Source organism: Strigops habroptila, chromosome 2 (genome assembly GCF_004027225.2).
Source record: "Strigops habroptila isolate Jane chromosome 2, bStrHab1.2.pri, whole genome shotgun sequence".
Taxonomy (NCBI): domain Eukaryota; kingdom Metazoa; phylum Chordata; class Aves; order Psittaciformes; family Psittacidae; genus Strigops; species Strigops habroptila.
In genome coordinates this window covers 58,360,313-58,384,379 of record NC_044278.2, presented here as the reverse complement: position 1 = coordinate 58,384,379, position 24,067 = coordinate 58,360,313, and the positions used below count along the sequence as shown (strand labels likewise).

Here is a 24,067-nt window from a genome sequence, read left to right as displayed (position 1 = left end):
TTGAGATACGCAGTTTCAAGCACTAGCGTTCAGATTCAGACATCAAAGTAAGTAGCTGCGGGCTCACTCACTCTTCAGGCTCCGATCCTGAAGGAAGCAGGAAAGCGGAGCTGCCCCCCGCTCCTCCGGGGAAGCCGGGCACCCTTTCCTGCCTGCCAGCCCAGGGGGCTCTGCGGGGCCGCAGACTCGTGGATGTGGGGCTGATTCCTCCCCCTCCCCGCAATGGGTAACATCCCGAGCGTGCTTACACAGGCTGGACAGACCTGGGGGCCCGATCCTGGCGCAATCCGCTGCACCGGATGGCTGCAGTGCCGGTATGCTGAGGATACACCGGGACGCTGGGGTGCCGTGGGAACCCCAGTGCGCTGTGTGCGGGGCTCGGGGCGCTATGGCACCCCCGAGAGGGGCAACCGGGACCCCCCCTCCCTCCAGCCAAAGCTTTCCCTCTCCCCAGGTGCCTGGCTCGGATCGCAGCGCTCTCCACCGCACAAACCCCCGGCTCCGCGGGGAGGGCGGCCCGGGCGCGGGCTCCGCCTTCCGCTCCTCCCCGGCGGCCGGGCCCGCGCGGAGGGAGCCGGATCCGCGCCGCGCAGCCCGCGGGGGGCGATGTGACCCGGGCGGCCGGGGCGCGGTGCGGCGGTGAGGGGCGGGGGGCAAGGCGGGCGGGCTCGGTGGGGGGGACACAGAGAGTGCGAGAGGCGCTCCGAACCGGGGGAAGATGTGGCTGAAGCCCGAGGAGGTGCTGCTGAAAAACGCCCTCAAGCTGTGGGTCACGCAGAAGAGCAGCGGCTACTTCATCCTGCAGCGGCGTCGGGGCCACGGAGACGGCGGCGGCCGCTTCACGGGTACCTGGTGGCGCGGGGGGCTCGGCGGGACGCCGGGCCGGGTGGCGGGTCCCCCCCTGCCTCCGCTCTGCCCCGCGGGAACTTGGCCGCGCCGGGGGGACCCGCCGGTGGGGCGGGCTGTGGGACGCGGGAGCGGCCTCTTTGTTCGGTCCGCGGCGGGGACCCTGGGCTGGCCGGCTCGGCTCGGGGGGCAGCGCGGGGCGGGCGAGGGGCATCGTGGATCCCCCCGCTCCGCAGAGGCTGCCGCCGGTCGGGCCGTGAGAGCGGCCCTGGCTCCCTCCTAGTTGCCTCGGGAGCAGCTTCGTGCCTCTGCAGCCTCCAGCACCGCGAAAGCCACTTCTATTTTTACTTCCCCTCTCGCCTCCCGGTGGCTTTCTTAAGCGCGACTGGGGGTGAGCTAGTCCGCGCGGGGCTGGCCGCGGAAACGCGAGCCGGGACCGGGCCGAGGCCGCTGTGCTCGGCGGAGGGGTGCGGGGGACTGCTGGGGGCACCCCAGCCGGGCTGTGCCCCCCCCCCCGACCGGCTGCGACCTGCGCTGAGGCACGGCCCCCCCTATATGTAATGTGAGTCATACGTACACTTACAGCTTTTGGCCAATACAGATATTACGGGGAGGGGGTTGTCAGTTCAGCGTTGTGGAAAAGTGGATTCCGACTTATTTTTGCATTCATCATACTCCGGTTTATGTGGCTGGAGAGCGAGCACGGTCTGGCCGTGTGGCACTTGAGGTATGCGGAGTAAAGCAGATACATATGAAGAAGGATCGTGCTGTGCCCTCGAAACGATATAGACGTGTGAATAACTGGTGAGAACACTGCGTTAGGCTGCGTTGATGTTATAGAGTAACCGAGTAAGGAATCTGGGCCAAACTTTTGGTTCAAAGACATTAGTATCTGAATGCAAACAGACAATACTTTGGAGAAATAATACAGTTTAACGGTGTAATTCTTATTTAAAAGCAGATAAGGTTGTTTTGTACCTTTTAAAAATCAGGATTTTTAATGGTGGCTCATATATTTGAAAGGATGGTCAGGTATTTCAAAGGCAGTATTTTTTATGCAGTTTAAGAAGCTACATTACCACGGTTAGTATTTACTTTATTAAAACCTTTTGCTCCTGAACCATTGACCCTTGCCACTTGATAATACTGCTGTCTGCTGGAGCTTCTTCTAGTGTGGAGTCATAAAGAACACAGAACTTAATTGTGACGTGGTTGATCCCATGTTATCACCGTGTTACTATTGAAGTGCCAGCCCTGGTATAGTTAATGAAAGTTTTGCCAGTGAGTTAAATGTTTATGCTCATATTTTCCCCTGCTCTCTGTGTGGAAGTCATAGGCCAGTCTTTTGTGATTGTAAGGACGATGTGGATTAATTTTCAGAGTTAAAAATAGCTGTTTACAGCTGCTTGATTTAGGTCCAGGACAATCATGAGGTTCAGATCCACGAATGTTAACTCCTCGTGCCTGAGCTTTCCACTGCAGAAATCTGCAAGCTTAAACCAAACAAACTGCTTCTCTCTCTGGTTAAGTTTCAGGTGAATCATTTTGCTGAATATACAGTGCACGGGCTTGCACAAATCTCTTTTGGCTGGCAAAGGAAAAGTGCTCCTGTCTCAGGCAATGTTTTCCAAGGGAACTGTAAATTCTGGCAGTCTCATAAACCATTTGGAAATGTTTGTATTTAAAAGGGCTTAGAAATTAGAGTCCTGTAACCAAAAAGCGAGTGTGGGGGAGCACAGAGCTTATCTGGAGATAGATGGATAGCTTATTTTTTTCCCCCCAATTTTTTCTTGGGATGAGTGAAATGGAGACCTGCACTGAGAAACAGTTGGGCTTTGCTGGTAGCTGTTTTCAGTGCAAAGCTTAACTCCCGATTCTTGCTTTACATGGCTGTAGAGACGCTTTACTAGTACCTGCCTTTTCCAAACAGACAGATACAAAGGGCAGTTAAGCACTACCATATTTCAGAGTATGGTCCTCCAAGCTGTAGAGCCATAAGTTAGAAGATTTTGTTTGTCCTACTGAGGAAGCAAAGCTTAAGAGAGAACAATATCCCTATCTGCCTTCTTTTCCCTTTAGTAACTTGAGCCCTGGCCATTGCAGTTATGTTTGATGGAAAGGTAGAAGATTCAAATATGTGAAGATCCTATGCATGAAAGCAGGTGCCATGGTAAAAGAGAATCTCATAGCTCTTCCAGTGAGGAGGAGGAGGCTGTATATCCTCAGGCTGTGTTAGACTCGTGTGGGATCAGCAGAACAAAGCTCCCACGTTTCATAAGTAGTGTAGATGGGGCAGTGGACCACCTGTGACGTGACTGACTTTAAACAGAGTGGATGGGTGTGATGCCCGAGCTGCCCCCCATGCGTGTTACTACAGCACGTCCTCATGTAGGTTCAGTGCAAATGTTTTACAGCCCTGTTCTCATATTTGCATGTATTTTTTTCTTCTTGGATGCTTCTCTCCTTACCAGGGCATTTTGTCCATTATGTAAGAGTGAGTTAGCACAGCTGGAGAGTATATTTTATGTGGATTTAATTCCTGAAGGATGGACTACAGAAGATCTCTCACACAAAAGCTCTTTTCTTCTGTATCTGTTTCTTTGAGTACTGCGTTTCAGTCAGACTCTGTGCAGATGTTTGTAAGAAAGAGACTATATTTACTACTGTTATTTAATTTGGGTCTTAGGGCGGTTACTGAATCCAGGCTGGGCTTGCGAGCAGTGGGTACAAAAAAATGATGGACGCTGTGTTTAATTCTTCATTACCTCACCAGCATCATCCCAGTTTCTGTCTTCCTGAGGGGATATGCTTTTCAAGTAAATGTTTAGCTAGGCACTTTACCTGGATCTCTACTTCAGAGCTCTTTTGGGTCAGAGACTTAGGAAGGAAACAGATAATGCTTTAGAAATATTTTATAGAAACTGAAGTATTTTTTTTAACTAATTTAAAAACTAATTTTAAGTTATAGATTTAAAAAAATTATTTAGCTCAGCAATTTTTGTTGGTTCTGGTCTTGTGGGTTTTGTTGTGGTTTTTTTTACCGTAATTGGAGACCTCTTTATCCCCACTAAAAGGCTTGTGATGTAGGCATGATTAACAGGTCAAAGTTGGTTGGATTTGGTACTTGCTGATATCTTTAGTTCTGAGGTTATATATTAATGATAAGCTTGAGATGCCATCGCAGTAGTAAAAAATACTGTCAAATCCCTTATGGTAGAATACTGCAAGATGATTTAGCCTGTAAGTGAATCAATACTTCAGTTTTCATTAGAGAATGTTGAAAGTCTCATTCACCTTCCTGTCTGATTAGAGTAGTTTTGTGCGTTTTGACAGCAAAACTACTTGTTCTGGGAGGTGTTAGGAATGATTTCATCACCAGCACTGTACTGAGCATAGTTTTCCACTATTCCCAAGCAGCTGGCTTTGCAGTTGCTATTTACACAGTACTTCATATCACACACTCTTAGTACATAAAAACCCACTTAAGATTCTTTTAAATACTTGTAAATTTTCCATTTTTAAAATAAGGTTAAATAAAACTTTAAAATGAACTCTTGTTTCAAGCAGCTTTTTGTCTTTATTTTTTTTGAGATATGGTGCTGCTTTGAGTACTTGCCTGAAGTAGATCAATAAAGATTATGTCTCGTTCCTGTTTTACTTGTGTTTTTAATTTAGTTATGACATTTCTCCTTACTATTTTCCCAGCCTTCATTTTCAGCTGGATGAAAGGGCACTTTCCAAGCTGGATGTGGGTTTACATCGCTTGCAACTCACAGAGGATGAACATTTTGAAAAGAAATTGATTTCTCCTTCGTCTCTTATAAACCTTTATGGTTCACAACTTTAAATATAATACACTGGCAAAAAGAAGCATCTTCTGTATATGAATGTGACCCTTATTATTCCTTTAATAAAAATAAATGTGATATGTGTGATAAATACACTTCCTCAAGCTATATGCCAGCAATGGGAGTAAACTCCCATCTCAGGATTTTATTTTTTCTTCTAAATAAATTCTTCCATGGTGATAGCTTTCGGACTGATCTCTAGAACACCTCTTGTTTGTGTTCTAGTTCTTGGTCTAGTTACATGATAAGAGCTCTCATCCTTATTTTCCCCTTGCCTGGATTTTAGTTTTTAATGCATACAGTAAAATGGCTATTGATAATGGCTTTTTCTGGAAATTAAAAAAGCAAAAGATCTTTTGCTGCTCTTTCATACTCTCCAGTCCAAACACTACTGTAATCATTGGAAATACGTCAGCTTTTAGTAGCCCTGTACATCTCCAAGAGTCTGGGTAAATAATTTCATAATAGACTATATTTCAGAGAGAGGCAGTGAGGGAATCACAGAGGTTTGAGGGTTCCTGTGGCTTAGATAGGGTCTAGATTGCTCCTGTTCATTACATTGTAGCAAGGGCGTGTCAAATATGTGGTGAAGACTTGAATTTTTTGTAGAGAATGTAAATTGGTATCTCCAAAATCTTTTTTACCTTTTGGATGGGTGAAAGGCAAAATGAGTATTACATTAATAGAATCATATTAAAAGATCTGTCCTAATACAGCCTTCAAAACAGCTTGTCTTTTTGTCCAAGATACCAAAACAAGATGCTGATAAAGGCTCAATCTGAGCTCTTGTTTGGAGGAAAAAAAAAAAAAGTAAAATAAAAAAGTGCCTTTATTTTAAATGCAGTAGATTGTGGAGAGGAAGATGCCACAGTAATGATGCTAATAAAGGATATTGGTCATGCTCACTGTCTGCATGCATAGTTTTGTTTTCTTAAGGAAGAGCTCTCTCTGAAGCCTTGCACAAGGAGAGGGGGAAATCCAAATACTCTACTGAAAGCTTGGAATCTTGTCAAAATATTATCTAGCCTTGCCCACAACTGGAATTCAGATCGGCAGGTTTTTTTCCCCTTTTATTTTTTTATCTCCTTATTTTACTGTAACATTTTTTAAGGAGAATGCATGCTTATAAGCTCTTTCCCAAGAGGGTGGCTTCTCCATTGCAGCGTGTTGCCAAGAGGCATGAGTAGGAAGGAGGGATAGCGGCAGGAGGGCAAGGCTTCCGGCCTGTGAAGCCAGACACCCCACTTCCTGCCCCCCGAGCCTCCTGAACTGTGTGTGCTGCTCTGGCTCCCTCTGCTTGCCTTTCTGGGGTGGGTTTCTAGCTCCTAAGGAAGAGCCAAGCTGAGATGGATAAGCCGAAAACACAGGTGCTTGTGTTGAAATGCTAACATTGGGATAAATCCTAATATTAAAGGGAAGGATGTACCTGTATATGGAGACATGGGGCATGGTTCTCTTTCCTTTGGGACTGGTCACCAGCCTGTGCAACGCTAGTCAAGTGAACAGCTGTGATGGCTTTTTATTTTCATGTTCTGGAGGCCAAATGGCACAGAAAAAGGCAGGAAAATCACAGAATGGTTTGGCTTGGAATGGACCTTCAAAGACCATCTAATTCCACCCCCCCTGCCATGGGCAGGGACACCTTCCACTAGACCATATTGCTCAAAGCTCCGTCCAGCCTGGCCTTGGACACTGCGTCGACTGAAAATGAGAGAGACTTTTCGTATATTGCCCCAAGCAGTGCCCTATGTCTGGGTAGTTTACAGGGTTGCAGCAGCAGCTTGTGTCCCACCTTCTCATCCATTGTCAGGTGGAAAATAGTTTCAGGTATTTTCACTTGTAACGTGAGAATTGAAGCATTTGGCTGTGCAACCTTCAGGGCTATAAAAATAGGCTTGGCCTGACCTGGACTGATGGCAGAGGACTGAGATAAGCAGCTGTGAAAGCCTTGCCCTGGCAGCGTGCCTGCCTGGGGAAATGGCCCATAGGGAAGCAGGGGCAAGGAGAAGTAACCAGTGCTCCAGGGCTGCAGGGCAGTTTCCACCATCTCAGGAGAGTGGGTGCATGGTTCAACTCACTTCTCTTTCCTTGTTGTGGTCTTTCTCTCGCCACGCGGTGGTCTGATGCAGGAGCAGGATCTCACCATCACATCCAGGGATGCAGGGGTCATGGGGACCATAGGACACTGATGTCCATGGTGAAATGACCCAAATCCCCTTCTTTCCTCATGTCCGGCCTCTCTGAAGCACTGGAACCAAGGAATAATGATCAAATAATTTGTTTCAATTTGTTTCTACATGCCAGGTTGAAAAAACAAACTCATCAGAAATCAACTTACCTAGTGGCAGTGTTTGGTCTGCCAAAACCTATATTGGAAGTAAGGTTGGAAGTAAGGCTTGAATGTTGATCTTTCCCCAAGTGAATAAATGCTTGGAGCCTTAAGTCTTTATACGGAAATCTAATGTTGACTGTGCTTATCTCAAGTGTGGTGATCCCTTATCATCACAAAGGAAATACAGCCTTCCTACAGCCCTTGGAGGAGTCTTCCATCCTTTTTCCTATGTATTTGCCCAAATAAGTTCTGCAGGGATTTTTTTTGGTGGGGGAAGCCTAATAAGAAATAATTTCTCATGGGTGCTGTATTGTGTCAAAGCTTGTTTACATAATTTTGCAGGACTCAGTGAAGACAGTGTGGCTGGTGTAAAGCTGCTGTTGTTAGTGGCCTTGCGTAACTGACGGTGGTTTTATCCAGCAAAAACGTGGATTTTAGGGAGGCCCTGGTGAAGGTAACGTCCTGTTAGACATCTGAGTTTTGAACTTTTAGAGGAATCAAATCAAGATGGTATGAAAAACTTAGAGGTGTCCCCAAACATTCATGATGGGGGCCACCACTGGCCAGCAGTAGCTTCATGCTGTCCTGGGCTGTATCCTACCTTGGTGTGGCTCAAAAGCCTCCACGCCAGCCTGTAATGCCCAGCGCCTGTGGGATAATGGTGCTCTCTGGCAGGGCTGTAAGAGGTGAGGGTGAAGCCAGTGATAGTCCTCAGTGCATCTCAGCTCTGGGTCTTGCCTTGGGCCAGCCACAGGGTTGTGGTCACCAGTTAGGGCTCCTGGTGGGACCCGGGTTCATAACCCTTCCATCCCTTTTTCAGGAAGGATGTTGGTCCTATGGAGAGTTCCTGAGGTGCCTTGCGTAGCCAGGCGAGCAACCCGTGCTATTTGGTGCCATCCCGGGAATGCCATTTTGGCAGACTGAGCTTATCCTGGTTGGTGTGAAAACCACCTTTCTGCTCCAGCTGAAGCACAAGGATAGTGGGGGCCAGGGAATGGGTACATACATGTGTCCCTCCCTGTGTTCTGCTGCCTGATGGTGGGCTGCTCTTCAGACAGTTTGTTTGCCTCCTGTAGCGTGGCTAATTGCTGTGCACCATGGCTATTGTGAGACTGATTGTTTGCAAATTGTTGTGAGTTGGAGGAAACTATGTGAAGATCTGTAATTAGGATTCAGGATATGGAGTTGTTCTCTGCTTCAAAGAGCCGAGATTAATTCTGCTTTATTGAAGCTGTTAGTTCCATTTCACTGTCCTAAAAAAAAACACCTCAACTTTATTTCATGATCATCTGAATTGTTTGATTTGCTCTTTTCTCCCAATTATCATGCCTGAACAGCTTAGTGTGCCTCTTGCAGCTATTTACTCTCCTTGCGAAACTGCATCAGCTGGGAAGCAACCTGTACAGTTAGAAAGCACTTCCCAGCTTTCTCCCTTTGAGTGAAGTATTGTTTTTGTCAGAGTGCTGCTTTTGCTTCCTGGGCTTGTTTTAATTTCAGCCCCCAGCTTTCTGATGGAGGAGCAGAAGTAGCAAGCAGCAGTGAAGAACAGCAGTGAGCTCCTGAGGATGAATGCTGGAGAGGGGCTTTTTACAAGAGCTTGTAGTGACAGGACAACAGGGAATGGCTTTAAACTGACGGAGGGTAGATTTAGATCAGATATCAGGAAGAAGTTCTTCACTATGAGGGTGGTGAGACACTGCAACAGGTTTTCCAGAGAAGTTTTGGATGCTCCATCCCTGGAAGGCCAGGTTGGATGGGGCTTTGCGCAACCTGGTCTAGTGGAAAGTGTCCCTGCCCATGGCAGTGGAACCAGATGATCTTTAAGGTCCCTTCCAACCCAAACCATTCTGTGATTCTATGAATTCAGAGGCGTGCTTTATGCTTCATGGCTTTGCACTGAGGTGAGAGCCTGACAGAATACTGGGCTGTGGCTGTAGTCATAAATCCCTCAATTTGGTGGTTTTGTCTTACAAAAATAACCTAGTCTCAAAAAAAGGGTAGGAGTATTTAAAACAGGTCTTTGGCACAATATGGGTGAGCATTCTCTCAGGGCCTTGTAGAGCAAGAGTCACTACAGTACCTAGGGACCACACGGTGCCCCCACTTCTCTGACTTTGGATGTGCTGGGTGCCTGCAGCTGAGAGCAGCCTCAGCTTTGGAGGAGCTGAGCATCTTGGCGCACTGGTTTGGGTCTAGGTACTGTGGTGGTCCTCTGCCTATTTTCCTGGAAGGGTTCAATTGGCAGATATTCTTAAGGCAGACTTTGTTGCACATCTGTCCACCTGTGCTGTTCTGAGGTGCAATGGAAACCTCAAGTCTTTATTCCAAGTAGACCAAGGAGAAGTGGAAGGACAGTTTCCTCTCTGCTTCAAACTTCTGCAGTAGTCAGTTTGCTTGTACAGTGGCTAAAGCTGCTCCCCAGGGTGCTGGAGGCACAGATGGGACTCTGTCTTCTGTGTGACCCCTTTGGTTTTGGGAGAGGTGGTGTAAGCATTTGATTTGGGAGGTTCAGGGCCGTGGCACATGGGTGGGAAGAGGTACCTCCAGGCGTACATCTGGCCTGCTGCTCCCCAGGTTTTAAACATGCCATCAGAATTTCTTACCAGCTAATTGCAGATAACACATTGACCTTTCCTCCCTGCTTTGTAATGAATTTATGAGTTCATGCTGAACAAAAGATCCTGGATGTGATACCATATTTAAAAACAAAGTTAAAACTACAAAGGTAACATTTAATTAAAAAAACCCCACAAACATAAATGAATAGCAGCTTTGGCTTTTTGCCTTTTTGTTTTATTTTTTGGGGATTTCATTAAATAATTGGTCCTGAACTCATAAGTGATCAGTACAAGTCCCTGTGCCTTACAGCATGGCTTAACTGCTGAAGTGACCACCTCATTTATGGGAAGGCATTTGAGTAGTTCTGAAAAATTTCCCTTTAAGGCCTTTAAAATATGATGGAGGTAAGCAGAAATCATCTTGCCCTATATAGAGAGTGCCTTAATTCATGTGATGTTGAGCCAGGCATAATTGTTAGGGCTTTTGATCGTTTCTTGAGTGTTGTCCCAAAAGATGGAAATATTAGGTAGTTTTTGAGTTCCAGTTCTTACTTCGAGTTCAGCTTTAATCATGCTCTACCCATTGTCTCAAAAGTTTAAACATGTTTTAAAATATTATGTGGTTCAGTAACACTGATGCAGGTAAGGAGCCTGCATTCTTGAGTTTGAAAGATAAGGTACACTTAGGAGAAATTGGTGCTAGATTAACTTACTGTAAACACGTTCCTTTTTCTAGATTAGTTATGAACATGACACAGGGTAACTTGTAATGGGACCTTTCATCTTTCCGTGAGGGTATAAGGAACCATGTCTTTAAAGGTGAGGAGTGGTGCACTTGTGATAGGTCATTTGAGAACCCAATTGTTATAAAATATCCTTGACTTATTCTTATTTTCTCTGAAGAAAAGCTCAACAAATTTGTTGTGCATGATGTCCTGTTTGCGTCCCATTTGGTTACAGGCTGACCTCTGTAAAGGGGATGCACTCCCTACCTGTTGCAGAATTTGAAATGGTTCCTTGCTAATTTTTATACTTCAGTTTATTTGTGTTGTTGTATCTGTAATAAGTATGTACATTTGGTAAAAATGGATTTGCAATTAGAAGTGCAATAGTCTGTTTTACTTGGAGGTATTCCAATTTCCAGTATTGAAGCAATACAATATGCACAAAAGTAGATGTTTCAATGAAATAAAAACTACCAAGTAGAGTGTGGGATTTGTGGTGAGTTTTCCAGATTTGTTTTATAGACTTACCTCTGAAAAAGTACAAGTAGAGATGTTCCCTCTACCTGAAATCCAGCTTACAGCTAAAGTGATCTGGTTTACTGAGGAGAAGCATATAATTTCTGTAGAAGTGTGTCTGTTTCCACTTCTTCTGTCCTCTCCTCCATTTTTTCAGAAGTATGCATTACACCTGACACTGGAATATGAATTTTAGCCTGGGAATATTCTTTCTGCATGAAGAAACCTGTACCTTTTGAGGAACCTGCCATGTTCTGTCAGGGGTCTTTAGCAGAAGGCTTTGCAAACCTAGGTCTGCAGCTTTCCTTAGTGCAGTTACTGTACAGTTAACTGCTTTCCTGAAATACTTACGCATCTTGGGAGGTCAAAAAGCAGACGAGAAGTTGGTGGAGTGGCTTGTTAAAGGGAAAGAGGCACTTAGTTTTAAGTGCTTCCCAAAAATCTTGACCCATATAAAGTAAAAAGAAAAACAATGGGAATTCTGGGAGGGAAACCACTGTAGCAGTTCTTCTCTTCCCCTCCCCACCCCCCCCTCCGCCACCCTGTTCTGTTTCCTTTTAATTTTTGACTGTCCTGTAGTATAGATGGTTTCAGTGTTGCCTGTGATATGAAAGAGGTCTGCTGCATCCTCCTGAAGGCATGCTAATGGATCAACATGTGAGCCAGGGACCCTTTATGTAATTTATATGTACCTGAGAGTCAGAGACACTTTTACTTTATAAACAGACCCTATTTTATAAAAGCCCCTTCCATGGAACAAGAGCTTACTATTAGAAAGGTGCTTGCTCACAAGCTAGGTATGTTTCAAAGCATGTTTCAAAATCAGTGTACTGTGTGAAGTTTTTTGTTTATTTGTTCAGGAACTTAAGTTGTTTGTTTTCCCATGCTTCAGTGAGAAGCCTAACGCAAGTGTCGTGATTCAAAAGTTACTCCAGAGGAGCCTGAGGCAACTCACTGGAAAAATTCTGTCTCTAGTTTGAGTAATTTTCATGCTACTACAGTTTCAACTAAATTATCATGTTAGGCCTGGGTGTATTTATTAGTGTTTAATCCTTTCCATGCTCCTGCAAATGCACTGTTAGAAATTCCCTTTTTCCTCCCCCTCTGCCCTTGTCAGTCTCTCCTTTATATTTCGGCACTTAAGGATCAACTTCATGTGCAGCTGAACCACTGCAGAAGGGTGGGTGCTAGATCACAGTCATGGGCTCCTGACAAATCAGATTACTGCTCTGTGTTTGGCAGGGGAAAACTAAGGTGATGATCAGGGGGACTTCTGCACAGCCTGCAGTGATGGCTGGTAGCCTTGCCAGGGGGTAGGATGAGACCCAGACATGGAGACAGGACTCATGCTTGGTGCTTGCTCGGCTTCAGCAGTACTCGCGTTTATGTTCCCCTGCTGTCCTTATGTCCCTCCTGGAGCACCCCATAGCAAACCCTCCTGGCAGAGGTGGGACAGGACAAGATGGAACACCCCATCAACGACAGCATTGGTTGAGAGTGATTTAGGTATGGGGTTGCTGCACCCTTGTGAAGCCCTCAGTGGGGGGACCAGGCCACTTAGGCTTTACTCTGGCAGGTATCCCAGTGACCTTGCTCTTTATTTCTTCTCTTTGATTCTTAATTCCAGCTCCTCTTTGTCATCCTTAGTTAACATTTTAGCTGTGGGTAGTTTAGATAAGGGAGGTGATTTTTTTCTTTGTACAGTTCAAGGAGGAAACTTTTTAATAGTTGGTAAGCAAAATAGAAATTGTAAGCAGAAGTAAACAGTGAGAAGAGGAATTGGTTTTTCTGGTCAGTTATTCAGGAACAGAAAAAGGAATTAATTTTGCATAGGCTAAGAAATAAACCCAAAATTTTGCAGCTACATTAATGTGTTTTAGTTTTTTTTCCCCCATGATTTCTGGAAAAAAAAAAAAAAAAGAAAAAGTATTTCATAAATCATTAAGCTTTCTCTGGGGATTTTGGTAGCACTTACTGTTAGGTGACTTTTTTCCATGACTTTAGTGAAATGAAAACGAAATCTTTTTCCTAGATTTATCATCAGGAGAAAACATGCCCAGCACGTCAGAAATTTCTTCTTCTTTTGCTTTCTTTTAATGTCTCAAGTATTTTGAAATTTGAAAGTTAAACCCTTTTTTTGTTCTCTGCATCATTTGATGCTATTTTATGGGCTTTAATCCAGCGGTTTTGAAGACCACATGCTGAAGTTGGTGCTCAGTTTTCTGTGAGCACGGATAATTTGCTATCTTTTATATTTGAATGAATTTTTGTGTCTTTTTCTTGCAGTTACAGGACAGTGTTTAGTGTTTTCTGATATTATACATACTATTGGTCTCCAAATTCAGGTTTCCATTTTAAATAGATGGGTATAATATCTGGATATATTTATAGCTGAGAAGCAAACTGGTGCTGAATATTATCTCACGTATGGTTTTAAAACATGTTGTGTCCAACTTCTGCTTGGCTTTGAGAACATCATCAATAGCATGTGAATGCAAAGAGGAGGTACTTGGTGTAAGTTTCTTTGTACTCTTATTTCGTTGTTTCCATTAATCACTTAGGTGATGGACTGGAGAATGTAATTTTAAAAACTGCATGTGATGCCAAGGGCTGGTGAAACTTTTGGAGGCTGAGACTCGTTCTTTTTGTTTTGGGTTAATGGTGAAGGAACAAAAATGCAACAGTTTGGAAAAATTACATGTGCAAAGGGAAAATGTAGTATTGCAGAAAACTTCCTGGATACTCCAGTGACATAAGCAAACATAGTAGACCCATTCCCCACTGCCTGCCATCCTTCTCCATAGGAGGTTGTGTCTCTGCAGGATGTACAATATAAGGGAACTGAATATAAAGCTGCTCCTGAATTGCTATTTGTAGGTGTTGTAAACCAATTTGGAGTTACTTTAAAATGCCAGCTTGCAAATCATGGCATTTGGATAACTTTTTCATGCATAGCTTGGTTCTGCCTGCTGGCGGGGGGGCTGTATATAAGTGGATTACAAGAAAGGCCAGCAACTGCAGCTGGCCTCCAGACTGGAAAGTCTTTTTTGGGAGCAGCAATTGCTCCAACTCTCTAAAATGAGTTTGCCTGTATTTGTGTCAAATGCCAATTTACAGTGGGGTGCTGCTGAAAGCTTTCTTGGATACAGTGGTGTGTATGCAAAAAACAGGAGGAGATTTTCCACTCTCCTTATGGCTAAGACTTCACTAGAAGTGAGCATCATGTCCAGTTTGGAGTGTTGTGCTTAAAGATGAGCTGGAGAGATTCCAGCTTAAGCTCCAGAACAATGATCTGTTTGAAAAATATGATCCATAAGGAAGAGATGAGGTGATTTGGGTTTCTTTAGAAAAAGAGAAGTTGTTTAAAGAGTGGGCAACCATGCTGATACTTTTTCAATATGTCAAGCATTAACATCAGAAATGCCTGTGGCTAATTATTCTCTGTGTTCCAGGGGGCAGGATTAATTTCCAGTAAGAAAGTTTAAGATTGTAGTGGTTGACTTGTTTGTTTGGGGCAGTTTTTCTTCTGTAAGAATACTTAATGAAAATAGTGGAAGAGGCTCGCTGGGGAAGTTGTTGTATCTTGGTTGTGGGAGGTTTTGAAGAACAGGTTAGGCAGACACCCCTTATGGCATGGGTGTTACATATTCAGTTTCAGAACAGAGCTGGAACTCTGGAAGAGGTAACTTCTTAAGGTGCCCTCAGGTCTTTCTACTTCAATTCTGTGGTTATATACATATATATGAAGCAAAACCGGAAACACAAAGAACTCCATGTGCTTTTGATCTTCTAATCTGGTTTGCCTTTCACATTTTGAGCATCTGTAAATCACAGCACAAAATGGGGAATAATCATTATCATTATGTTCTGTATTTCAATTTTGTGGCTCCAGACATGAAAAGACTTGCCGGCAACAGAAGTGAGAATTGGTGCTAATTCTCTTCCCTCCCTCTTTTCGTTTGCAGGTCGCCTGGTTGGTGCCCTGGACGCTGTGTTAGACTCTAATGCACGTGTCGCTCCGTTTCGAATTTTACTCCAAGTTCCAGGCTCACAGGTTTACTCTGCCATTGCATGTGGTGAGTTATTGAATGGATCAGAAGTTTACTGGGCCATAGCTATTGGTGAGTCACAGACGGAAAACCCCAAACCGATTCTGAGCATGGTCAGTGTCTGCATGTCCAAGAAGCTCAAGGTAACCCCAGCTAGTACTGTGTGTGTGGAAAGCTATTTCCTATAGCTTGTTTTGCTACCAAATTAATCTCTGGTTGAAATTGCAGATAGGAACTATGGAAAAGTGTTAAGTAGGAACATTAAGTTTCTATAGAAAGCTTGTTTAGCTGAGGGTGTTATGTATTAATTTTCTCTCTTTTGCAAAGTAATGTGGGTCTGTTCATAAGCGTATCTTTTCCTACAGCAGTAATAGTTCCTTACAGCAAGAAACTACTTATTCTAGGCTTTCGCCAGTCTAGGCTTTCACTTGCTTACTGTGAAACGTCTTATCGCAGTTGGTTATAATGAAATATAACTGGAACATTTGGAAGATGGTACATGATTTAGGAGACAAAGTTGTCAGGGAAGAATGTCTAATTGCCTGGTCTGTTGTGCACTAATCCCTTTTGCAGTGTTTCTGCAACTTCTGAAAGTCGAGCTCATCTTCAGGAAAGTGATAAGGATGTGAATTGCAGCAACCTTGCCATGGCACAGTAAAGGCCATCTGAGTGCTCTTGTTCCATTAATCTGTTCTTGCTTGGCCAGTCTGCAGGGCTGTTCTTATCCCTTCTTTTCCAGCCTATGAAATCCTAGTATTGAAATTTACAGCAGGTTTTCCTTTGGGAATGGTTCAAAGCTACATCAGGGGAAGTTTAGACTAGACTTTAGGAATCATTTCTTTACCAAGACGGTGGTCAAACACTGGAACAGGATTCCTAGAGAGGCAGTCGATGCCCCAAGCCTGTCAGTGTTTAAAGGCATTTGGACAATGCCCTTAACAACATGCTTTTAACTTTTGTTCAGGCCTGAAGTAGTCAGGCAATTGGGCTAGATGGCCATTGTACATCCCTTCCAACTGAAAATGTTCTACCTTACCCTACCCTTACTTACATAGATCAAGCCGTGAAATAGTTATCTGATGTAAGTGTTGACATGTTGCTGATAGTGTTTGGCATGGAAGTCCCTTAAATGGAAGGGGCAATCTATATTTTTGCCCCCTTCCTCTGTACAAGCTCATTCAGCATTTCTTCCTTATTTCAGCAGAGATCCCCCTGCATGTTGCCCATTAATACTGGGAATTCTTCCCTGTGCCAGATGTGTGTGAAGAAGCTTGCTTAAAGTCTGTGCTATTTTTGTTGTGGCTAGGTTTTCTTCATTTTGCAATTGCTCTATGCAATTGCATCTGTCCCTGCCTCAGCCTCTTTATATTTAAACAATGCCATCTCATGGAGAAATTTTGAGCTTCCTGCTTACAGTCATCAGAGGCTTTCAGTCCCCTATGAAGTCAGGTAGCTTTCACTGGAAAAGTAAACCCAGTGTTGCTGTCGTGGGCTTTTTGATCATTTGAATATATGTAAATTCCTTTCTGGGGCTGATTCTTGCCCTGTTCACCCTCTTACTGTCCATAGGGGTTATTTTTTATATTAAAGGAACTACAAATCAAAAACTTGCCTGATTGGAATGGTTAAGGATTTTGTTGAGATAAAACTATCTATCTGTTTTAATGTTTTCTAAAATTCTCTTTGGCTCTTCTGAATGGATGCTCAGCCCTGAGAAAATGAGGTTTATACTAATAGAGCGGAAAGCAGAGGGCTCTGTTTTGTATGCTGCGTGGGTAGGACATCCATGGTTGCCAGAGCTGCACGGAAATGAAGAACTATGGCAGCAGAAGTTGTTTCTGGCTGGTGCTGGCAACAGGAATTGGGGGAACAGTATCCCCTGACCCTTTTCTTAGAAAGCTGGAAGGACTTTCCCTGTGCAGAAGTGGCCATTGCTGCTTGCCCAGCTCTGCCCTGTCTGAGTAAGGTGCTTTGATCAAACAGGATGTTAGGAGTTTTGTTACTGTATTTGGAAGAAGCAGTGAGTCAAATTAAGGTTCCTGCTGTATAATATAGCAAGGACAAGGAGCAGTTCCAGGAGCTCCTGCCAGTCTCCTGGTGTAACTTCATTAGGGATGGCCATCATGTCATTAGGCAGTTAATTAAAATGACATTTTGTAATTGTATGTTGGCAGTCCTCTGTTCCAGGAGCTGTAGGCTTAAATGATAATATATGTGTAAGGGTCAGATCTGTGTTACAGAGTTCTGCAAATCTCTGAGGGCGGCTAGGAAGTCTGGTCCCTGGCCAGCACGGCTGTTCTGGCAGAGATGTTTTAATCCAAATGGTTAATCATGTTATACCAGTACAGGAAAAAAAAGAGGTTAACCTCAGCCTTAGTGTAGAATCACTGACGATTTTCCTTTCATAAGGCTTGTGGTCAAAACAGAAACCCAAGTCCCAGTCAAGTGAAGTAGCTTTTGGGAGAGGGAGAGCAAAGGGATTGGCATGGAGTGGGTTTAAAGAAGAGATTAAGAGGAGTGAGGCTGTGGTTAGGCTGAATATACACTGGGCACAGGCACATGAAGAAGGTCGGTAAAAGGTGGAATAAAATGCTGTGCAGAGCATTGGCACAGGAAGAGGAGCAAGGAACCCCTGTGGGAGAAGGCGACTGCCAGAGCCCAGGCTCAGAGCAGTGTGAACAGTGTGGATGCTGCTGTGAAAAGCGTCCTGTTCATGGCCTATTTCACAAGAGGCTGCCCACCAGCACTCCCATACTATTGGTATCTTTTAGGTTGCTCATAAATAAAAATTCAATTCAGTATTTGCTTTGTGCAGCCATTTTAGTATAAAATTACTGTATTTCTGGTGTTCTTAACCAGTGATACAGTTTGTTTACTTTACCTAAAGGGCATCTAAGTGTCTCTTCTTTCATGATTTTTTTTTATTTGACCTTGATTAATAATATTTATGAAGTTCCATCACAAGACCTTCCTGTCAAGGAAGTTAAAGCTTGGAAAGTTTCCCTGCCAGTTGGCATTCTGTATGGAAAACAGAGCAGGGGAAAGTGGAAAATCCTTAGCTAAATATATCATTTTTTTGTTGTGAGGCAACATGTTGCATGTCTAAAAGATTTTATTTGTACACACAAATAAAATCTTGAGAAAATGGGTCTTCTATTTGAGATTATTGAATAATAATTTTAGTATTATATTCATCTGTGATTTTTAAGTCTCTCGTTCCTTCCACTAGGAAGTCATTAGGCAAAGCAACTTTTGTTGCCTTTACTTTTTCACCTATAATGTTTAATCTCCACTAAGATCTGGAGGGGCCAGATTGTCCTGTAAGTTGCCTGTCTTGGTCTGACTCTTCTGTCATCATACTGTTCAGTGACAGTTCAGTTTAAAACAGAAAGAGCCAAAGCAAATAGGTGGTGACTCAAATATTATTTCTGGAGGTAGTGTGAACACATTAAATTTAAAACAACAGCAGCAAAACCCTCAGATAAATCCTTAGAGAAGGAAGCCTTAAAGATTTGAAAATCTGTATTTGTCCAAGATTTTGTGTTCACTGTATTTCTTCCCCAAACTGCTCTTGAGAGCCTTTAGGTGTTGCTGAACCAAACTCTTTTATGTTTAGGTACTTAAGAGAGCTTTTCAAATAGGATGCAGGTTATGACCATGTATATTACTCTCAAAGGGTGTGCATGTGTGTGTGTGGGGGGTGTGTGTGTATGCGTGTGTATACCAAGGGAGGGAGAAAGGAAGATCAGGGACTTTTGCGAACAGGACGTAAATCAACGGTTTGTAGTGGCTGCTTAAGGAACGTCGTGTCAGAATAAGCTACAGTCTGGCAGCTCAGGATGAAGTTTTGCTGTTTTTTCTGCTTTGACTTTTAATGCAGCATTTTCTGGCTGAGAGTGTTTGAGAAGGTAAAACTAAAAGCACTAATTCTGTAAAACAATGAGGTTTTTGTTTTTCTCTAACTATACTGCTATGAATGAGACCTTTTTGACCTGTTTGCTACCAAGAATTTTGAGGTTGAAAGTTCAGTTTCTCATAATAAATTTATGAAATAGTGTGTTGTATTACTTTCTTTTCTTCCTCTCAATTTTATTTCATAGGGTGAATTTCAATAAATTACTTTTGCTTTTCTAGGTGCCACTGCAGAGGAGATAAACCAGCACTGGGAATGGCTGGAACAAAACTTGCTCCATACTTTGTCTGTGTTTGACAATAAAGAAGATATTGTTAGTTTTGTTAAAGGGAAAGTGAAGGTAAGGAAACTGCCTTACTTTCACCCTTCCCTGCATGATTACATGTGGCTTATTAGAAATAATGCCATGAAGTTGTTGTCATTCATACCTGGTTTTGTCCTCCTAAACATTATTTATTGGTTTTCTGTGTGGCAGTTGCACCTGATGTGTCCAGCATCTTTACCACATTACCTTGGGAACATCTCAGAACTGAAGTACCTAATTTGATCTTCGTCCCAGCCATCCCTTTCCAACTTCACTGTTCTTTTCCCTGTGATGTACAGCTGAGCTTTCTTCAGCATCTGCTTTCAGTTCCACTCCTTCTCCAAAACATTATGTTAAATACCTTCCCTTCCTGTATCTCAGTTTTTCCTCCTGTCGTGTTTTAAACACACAGTCCCCGCAGCACAGGGACAGGGGACAAGGCCCTTGTGCAATGTCACCTGCATCGTATGGATCTGGCATGGAAACTGATGGTGACTTTGCAGGATATGGGAGTCATCCCAGGCACTGTAGTGAGGGTGATGGCTGGACACAGGCTTGCAGAAATGAGCATCCTTTTGGAAGCCTAAAGAATTTTAAAAGTAAAGGAATTTGGTGGCTAGGGACCAGATTTAAAATAATAATGGCATGCGCAGTAAAACTCAGAAAGCCTGGTGTCCTGAGGAGCTCCAAGAGGAGCTCAGTGATGGCTGGTGGGGGTCAAGGTTTGCTGGTGGCCTCTGTACCTCAGGTTCTGCTGCAAGGTTTTCCTTGCTAAGAGTTTTAATGAGGTGCTCTTCCCCCATACCCCCTTTGTATTGGTCTGGAAAATCTGTAGGAACATAATGGTTTTGGTCAATTTCAACCCTGCTGCTGTCATCTCAGAGGGCTCTGAAGTTGGGGAAGAAGGGGCTGGAGAGGCAAAACATCATCATGCAAATCTTAGTGTTTATCCTGCTTTATTAAAAAAAAAGCACTTTGTCTAGGGGCATTGAAAGGCTCAAATACAATTAATCTCTCTTGGTAATGCTATGGCAGCCTGTTACCTAGCACAGCACATACTTTAAATTCTTCAGATTTCATTAGTTATTGTTAAATCCAGGTTTTGGACCCCCTGCCTTTCTCTAGACTTTTGGCATAGTAGGACTGCTTGGTAACTGCAAATTATATCAGGTGCTGTAATGTACAGATTATTCGTCTGAATGATACTCAACTCCTTTGTTGTAATACCGCTATTAAAATTCTGAACAATTATATTTATGTAGATATTCTTGAAACCATGTTTTTAATGGTTCCAAACATGTTACAAATTACTGACAGATGTCATTGCATTGCCTCTTCATAGGAAAATAGTACTGGTCAGTATGCACAGTTGTTACTCTACCTTTGCTCTGTATACATCAAATGACAGCAATTATAAGCCACAGTGAAATTGTAAATAGATGTTTCTGCCAGAGTCATTGAAAAAGTTATAGTAAAAAAAAAGGCCCTAGAAATCTTGATTTGGAAGCATTCAGAATCTATGAGAGATGCAAACACCACAGACATTTCTCCATTTGTGACAACTGCAAATCAACTTGAGTTTCATTCTAAGAAAGAGTTGTGTTACTAAAATTTGAATGGGTAAGCCTGTAGCAACTTGCTCGAGTGTGAGCGCCATAACTTTATCCTGATACATTATCTCGTTGTGGACTCAGGCACTGATTGCAGAGGAAACGAGCAGCAAGCTCGCCGAGCAGGAGGAAGACCCCGAGAAGTTCCGAGAAGCCCTGGTGAAATTTGAATCCAGATTTAATTTCCCTGAAGCAGAGAAGTTGATCACCTATTATTCCTGTTGCTGTTGGAAAGGAAAAGTTCCTCGGCAAGGCTGGCTTTATTTGAGCATCAATCACCTCTGCTTTTATTCCTTCTTCCTGGGCAAAGAATGTAAGTGTTAATGCGTAAGAAATCTAATGCTGGGGAGAGTTAGAAATATAACTATATTTAAAGGCAAGAATAGCTAGGATTTTTATGAAAAGCCTGTTTCACCTCTGAAACTTAGTTTCTGAGGGGTTTTTTGTTGTTCAGCTGAAAGATCCTGTTTAATTTAGTATTCAGCCTTTATATTTTAGTAAGAATCCTGTAATAAAAATGAGGCATGCAGACACAGCTGCTATCTGGTTCTTTTTCTCACCATGGTGAAGCAGCCTTAAAATGTAACAGATCTCTACAGATTCTGAAATAGAGACTTTTAGTGCCAAAAATGTGAGTGAGGACAGGTCCCTCCCACAGGCAAGGAAGCAGAGTCGTTGCTGCCGGGCAGCATGGGAAGGGCTGGTGGGGCCAGCTGCCTACCTGAAAATAGCCCAGGAAACATAACAGGGCTGTGTCCTGGAGAGCCAGGTGAAAATTCAGAGGTTTTAAGGGAAAACAACAGCAATTTGGGGATTCCTTTGTGCTTCTGAATAGCAGTGCAGGAAGGTCACAAGGAGCGTGTCCTGGGGTTTTTAGACCTTCAGACAGTTCAGCAAGCTGTAAGACTTTGATCATGGTGTTCCTCTACAGAGAAAGGCTTATGTGGTTATGAAAAGCCTGTCAGAATAGATATTAGATGGTAAAAAGGAATGTAGCCATTTAAACTCTATAGCATTTCTTTGTTTAGTAAGATTGTGCATGAACTGCACATTTTAAGCCCTGTTTATCCTGCTGGAACTTCAGCAAGGACAGTAATATAAACCTATACTGCTATAAATATAGCAAGAACATTACCATTTACTCTCTGGATTTAACATTGGGATGACTAGTCAAAACTGTAGATTCAAGAATAAAGTACATTAATGTAAAGATAAGAAAGACAGTAACTGGTAATTGCTAAGACTTGAAACATACAAAGGTATGCTTAGAGTTAGAGGTCCTTTTTCCCCCTTGTATTATTTCAGGCCAATTATTTTGTTGTATCTGCAAAAAGTGGCAGAATTAGATTTAAAATATTTGTTATTCCGTATAAAAACAAAAGTTGAGTTTTGCTGGGAAGACTGGAATAGAGTCTGTTGATACATACTAGACACCAGAGTTCTTGTTTAATCTTGTTTTCTGGTTAGTATTAAATAATATCCTTTCTCACTGATTTCTTCTTGTAGGCTTTCTCTCATTAAATCTGATATATTCAGTCTGCAAAAGCACACAAAGCAAAACTAATACTTAATAATGATAGATAATGGGAGAAAGAGGAGGGAGACAGAGAGAACCCTTTATATTATTCCAAAAATATTGCTTATGCAATACCACAGGTTGTTAGATGATACTGGAAGTACAACATCAAACTGTCTTATTTAAGAAGTAATCACTTCTCATTTCTTTTAATAATAATTCAATATGAAAATACAAAAGCAACTTTTCATTTTGACTGTGGAAAATACACTGCTCATTCTCTGTTGCAGGCAGTTGCATTACCTTTGTGTTCACATGCATTTGCATGGAAATCTGAAATAAAAACCTGGATTTTTTTTTTTTATTTTTGTTAAACAGACTTCCATAGCTCAGTGGGAAGCTTTATATGTTGACATGCTTTCCATTTCCTCCATTCTGATAAAGCAAATTGCTGCTGCTTCAAAGCCAGTGTTTTGTCGCATTTATAAAATACTTGTATTACATCGAATAATCCAGATTTACTATAGTTCTGGTTGTTACTATTTGAGAAGCTGATGCTGATTATATGTAGAATGAGTGATTCATTGTCTTCTTTTTTTTTCAGGTAGCAATCAGAAATTAAATCTGGTTAAATCCACTCTTGAAAATATTGCTAAGAAATCACATTTATTGCATTCTTCAATACAGCATAGGAAAGAAAAAACAATATATGGGTTGCAATAAAATTATTTCTTAAATGTGTTTTAACTTTGTAAAAATCCCCCCAGATTTTCGACTGAAATCTGTTTATAGGCAAAGCATTAAGTCTTCTGCTTCTGGCAAGTCGTCCCCTTCCCCTTGTTTTATTTAATGTTTTCAGCTTCTCATAAAATTAACTTACGGCTTATGCGAGCATAAACACCATTGAACATTTTTTTCCACACAAGTCCCCTTTTATCTCAGCCTCGAAGTATTTGCAGGATTTCAGAGGCTTAGAACACCAGATTTCTTGAAAGGGTGTGCCAAGGTTTCTTCATATTTTTTAATTAAACTTGTGTTTTTCTAAAACTTTGAAGACTTTGTACCTTTCATCAATAGTTTGGGCCCCTTACAGTCTGCTGTGCTGTTTCTGTAACCAACACTGTAGAGCCTATGTGATGCCAACCTGCTCGAACAATAGTGCTATTGCTATGGCACTATTTAATCTTTCTTCCCTTGGTTGTGCTGGTACAGATGATTTTATGACCATTCGCAACAGTTTGTGCATGTTGACGCAGCTGTGCTTTATTTAAGTAAGAAAAAATGTAATCTGCAAATAATCTTGACAGCTGTGGTTCGTGTAGTATGGAAAACTTGCTGAGGGTAGCTCCATAGGTAATTAATGATCATGGATATGTGTCATATATATATGACAATGTTTGTTATTACTGCCTTTTTTATTGTTTTATTGGCATCAGGAGACCTGCTAGGGATGTTAGGGGGTGTGTTCTTGAAGTTATTGGCACAGAGAATCCTGGGAAGCTTCCAACAGTTGTTAAGAAGAAATTTAATCTATTTTAAAGTCCTTTCAGCCTAATTTCAACCCAGAGATTCGTATGAGAGGGGCAAGTAACATCCTGAAGTGGTTATCTAAAATAAGCTGATTCTTTTTACCGTTTGTATTTATATGACTCAGCGGTGTTTAAGTATAGAGAACAGTGTCCTACACTTTTTCTTTTCTGTAAACAAGTCTGACTACAGTTAATGTTTAGGACAAACTTGGCTGTGCACCTTTTCAGTAAAAAGTATCCAAAATGGGAAGATCCCAAAGCCTAGGCAGCTTTTTTTTTTGAACACCCTGTTTGTAGTAGTAATTAAACTTTATAAAAATG

The 24,067-nt window shown here is 42.6% G+C and overlaps 1 protein-coding gene across 2 annotated transcripts in view; it reads left to right on the top strand.

Moving 5' to 3' along the window:
- Nucleotides 1-539: 539 nt before the first annotated feature.
- TBC1D8 (TBC1 domain family member 8) overlaps nt 540-24,067 on the top strand; it is a 50,631-nt gene continuing 27,103 nt past the window's right edge. Inside the window, exons 1-4 of one of the 2 annotated variants that reach the window (XM_030476147.1) lie at nt 540-845; nt 14,791-14,901; nt 19,009-19,127; nt 20,786-21,014. In XM_030476147.1, coding sequence (XP_030332007.1) covers nt 719-845; nt 14,791-14,901; nt 19,009-19,127; nt 20,786-21,014 — 586 coding nt within the window. In that variant the 5' untranslated portion in view covers nt 540-718. Of the gene's footprint in view, nt 846-14,790; nt 14,947-19,008; nt 19,128-20,785; nt 21,015-24,067 lie in introns of both variants that reach the window. The other variant, XM_030476146.1, reaches the window with a different exon arrangement.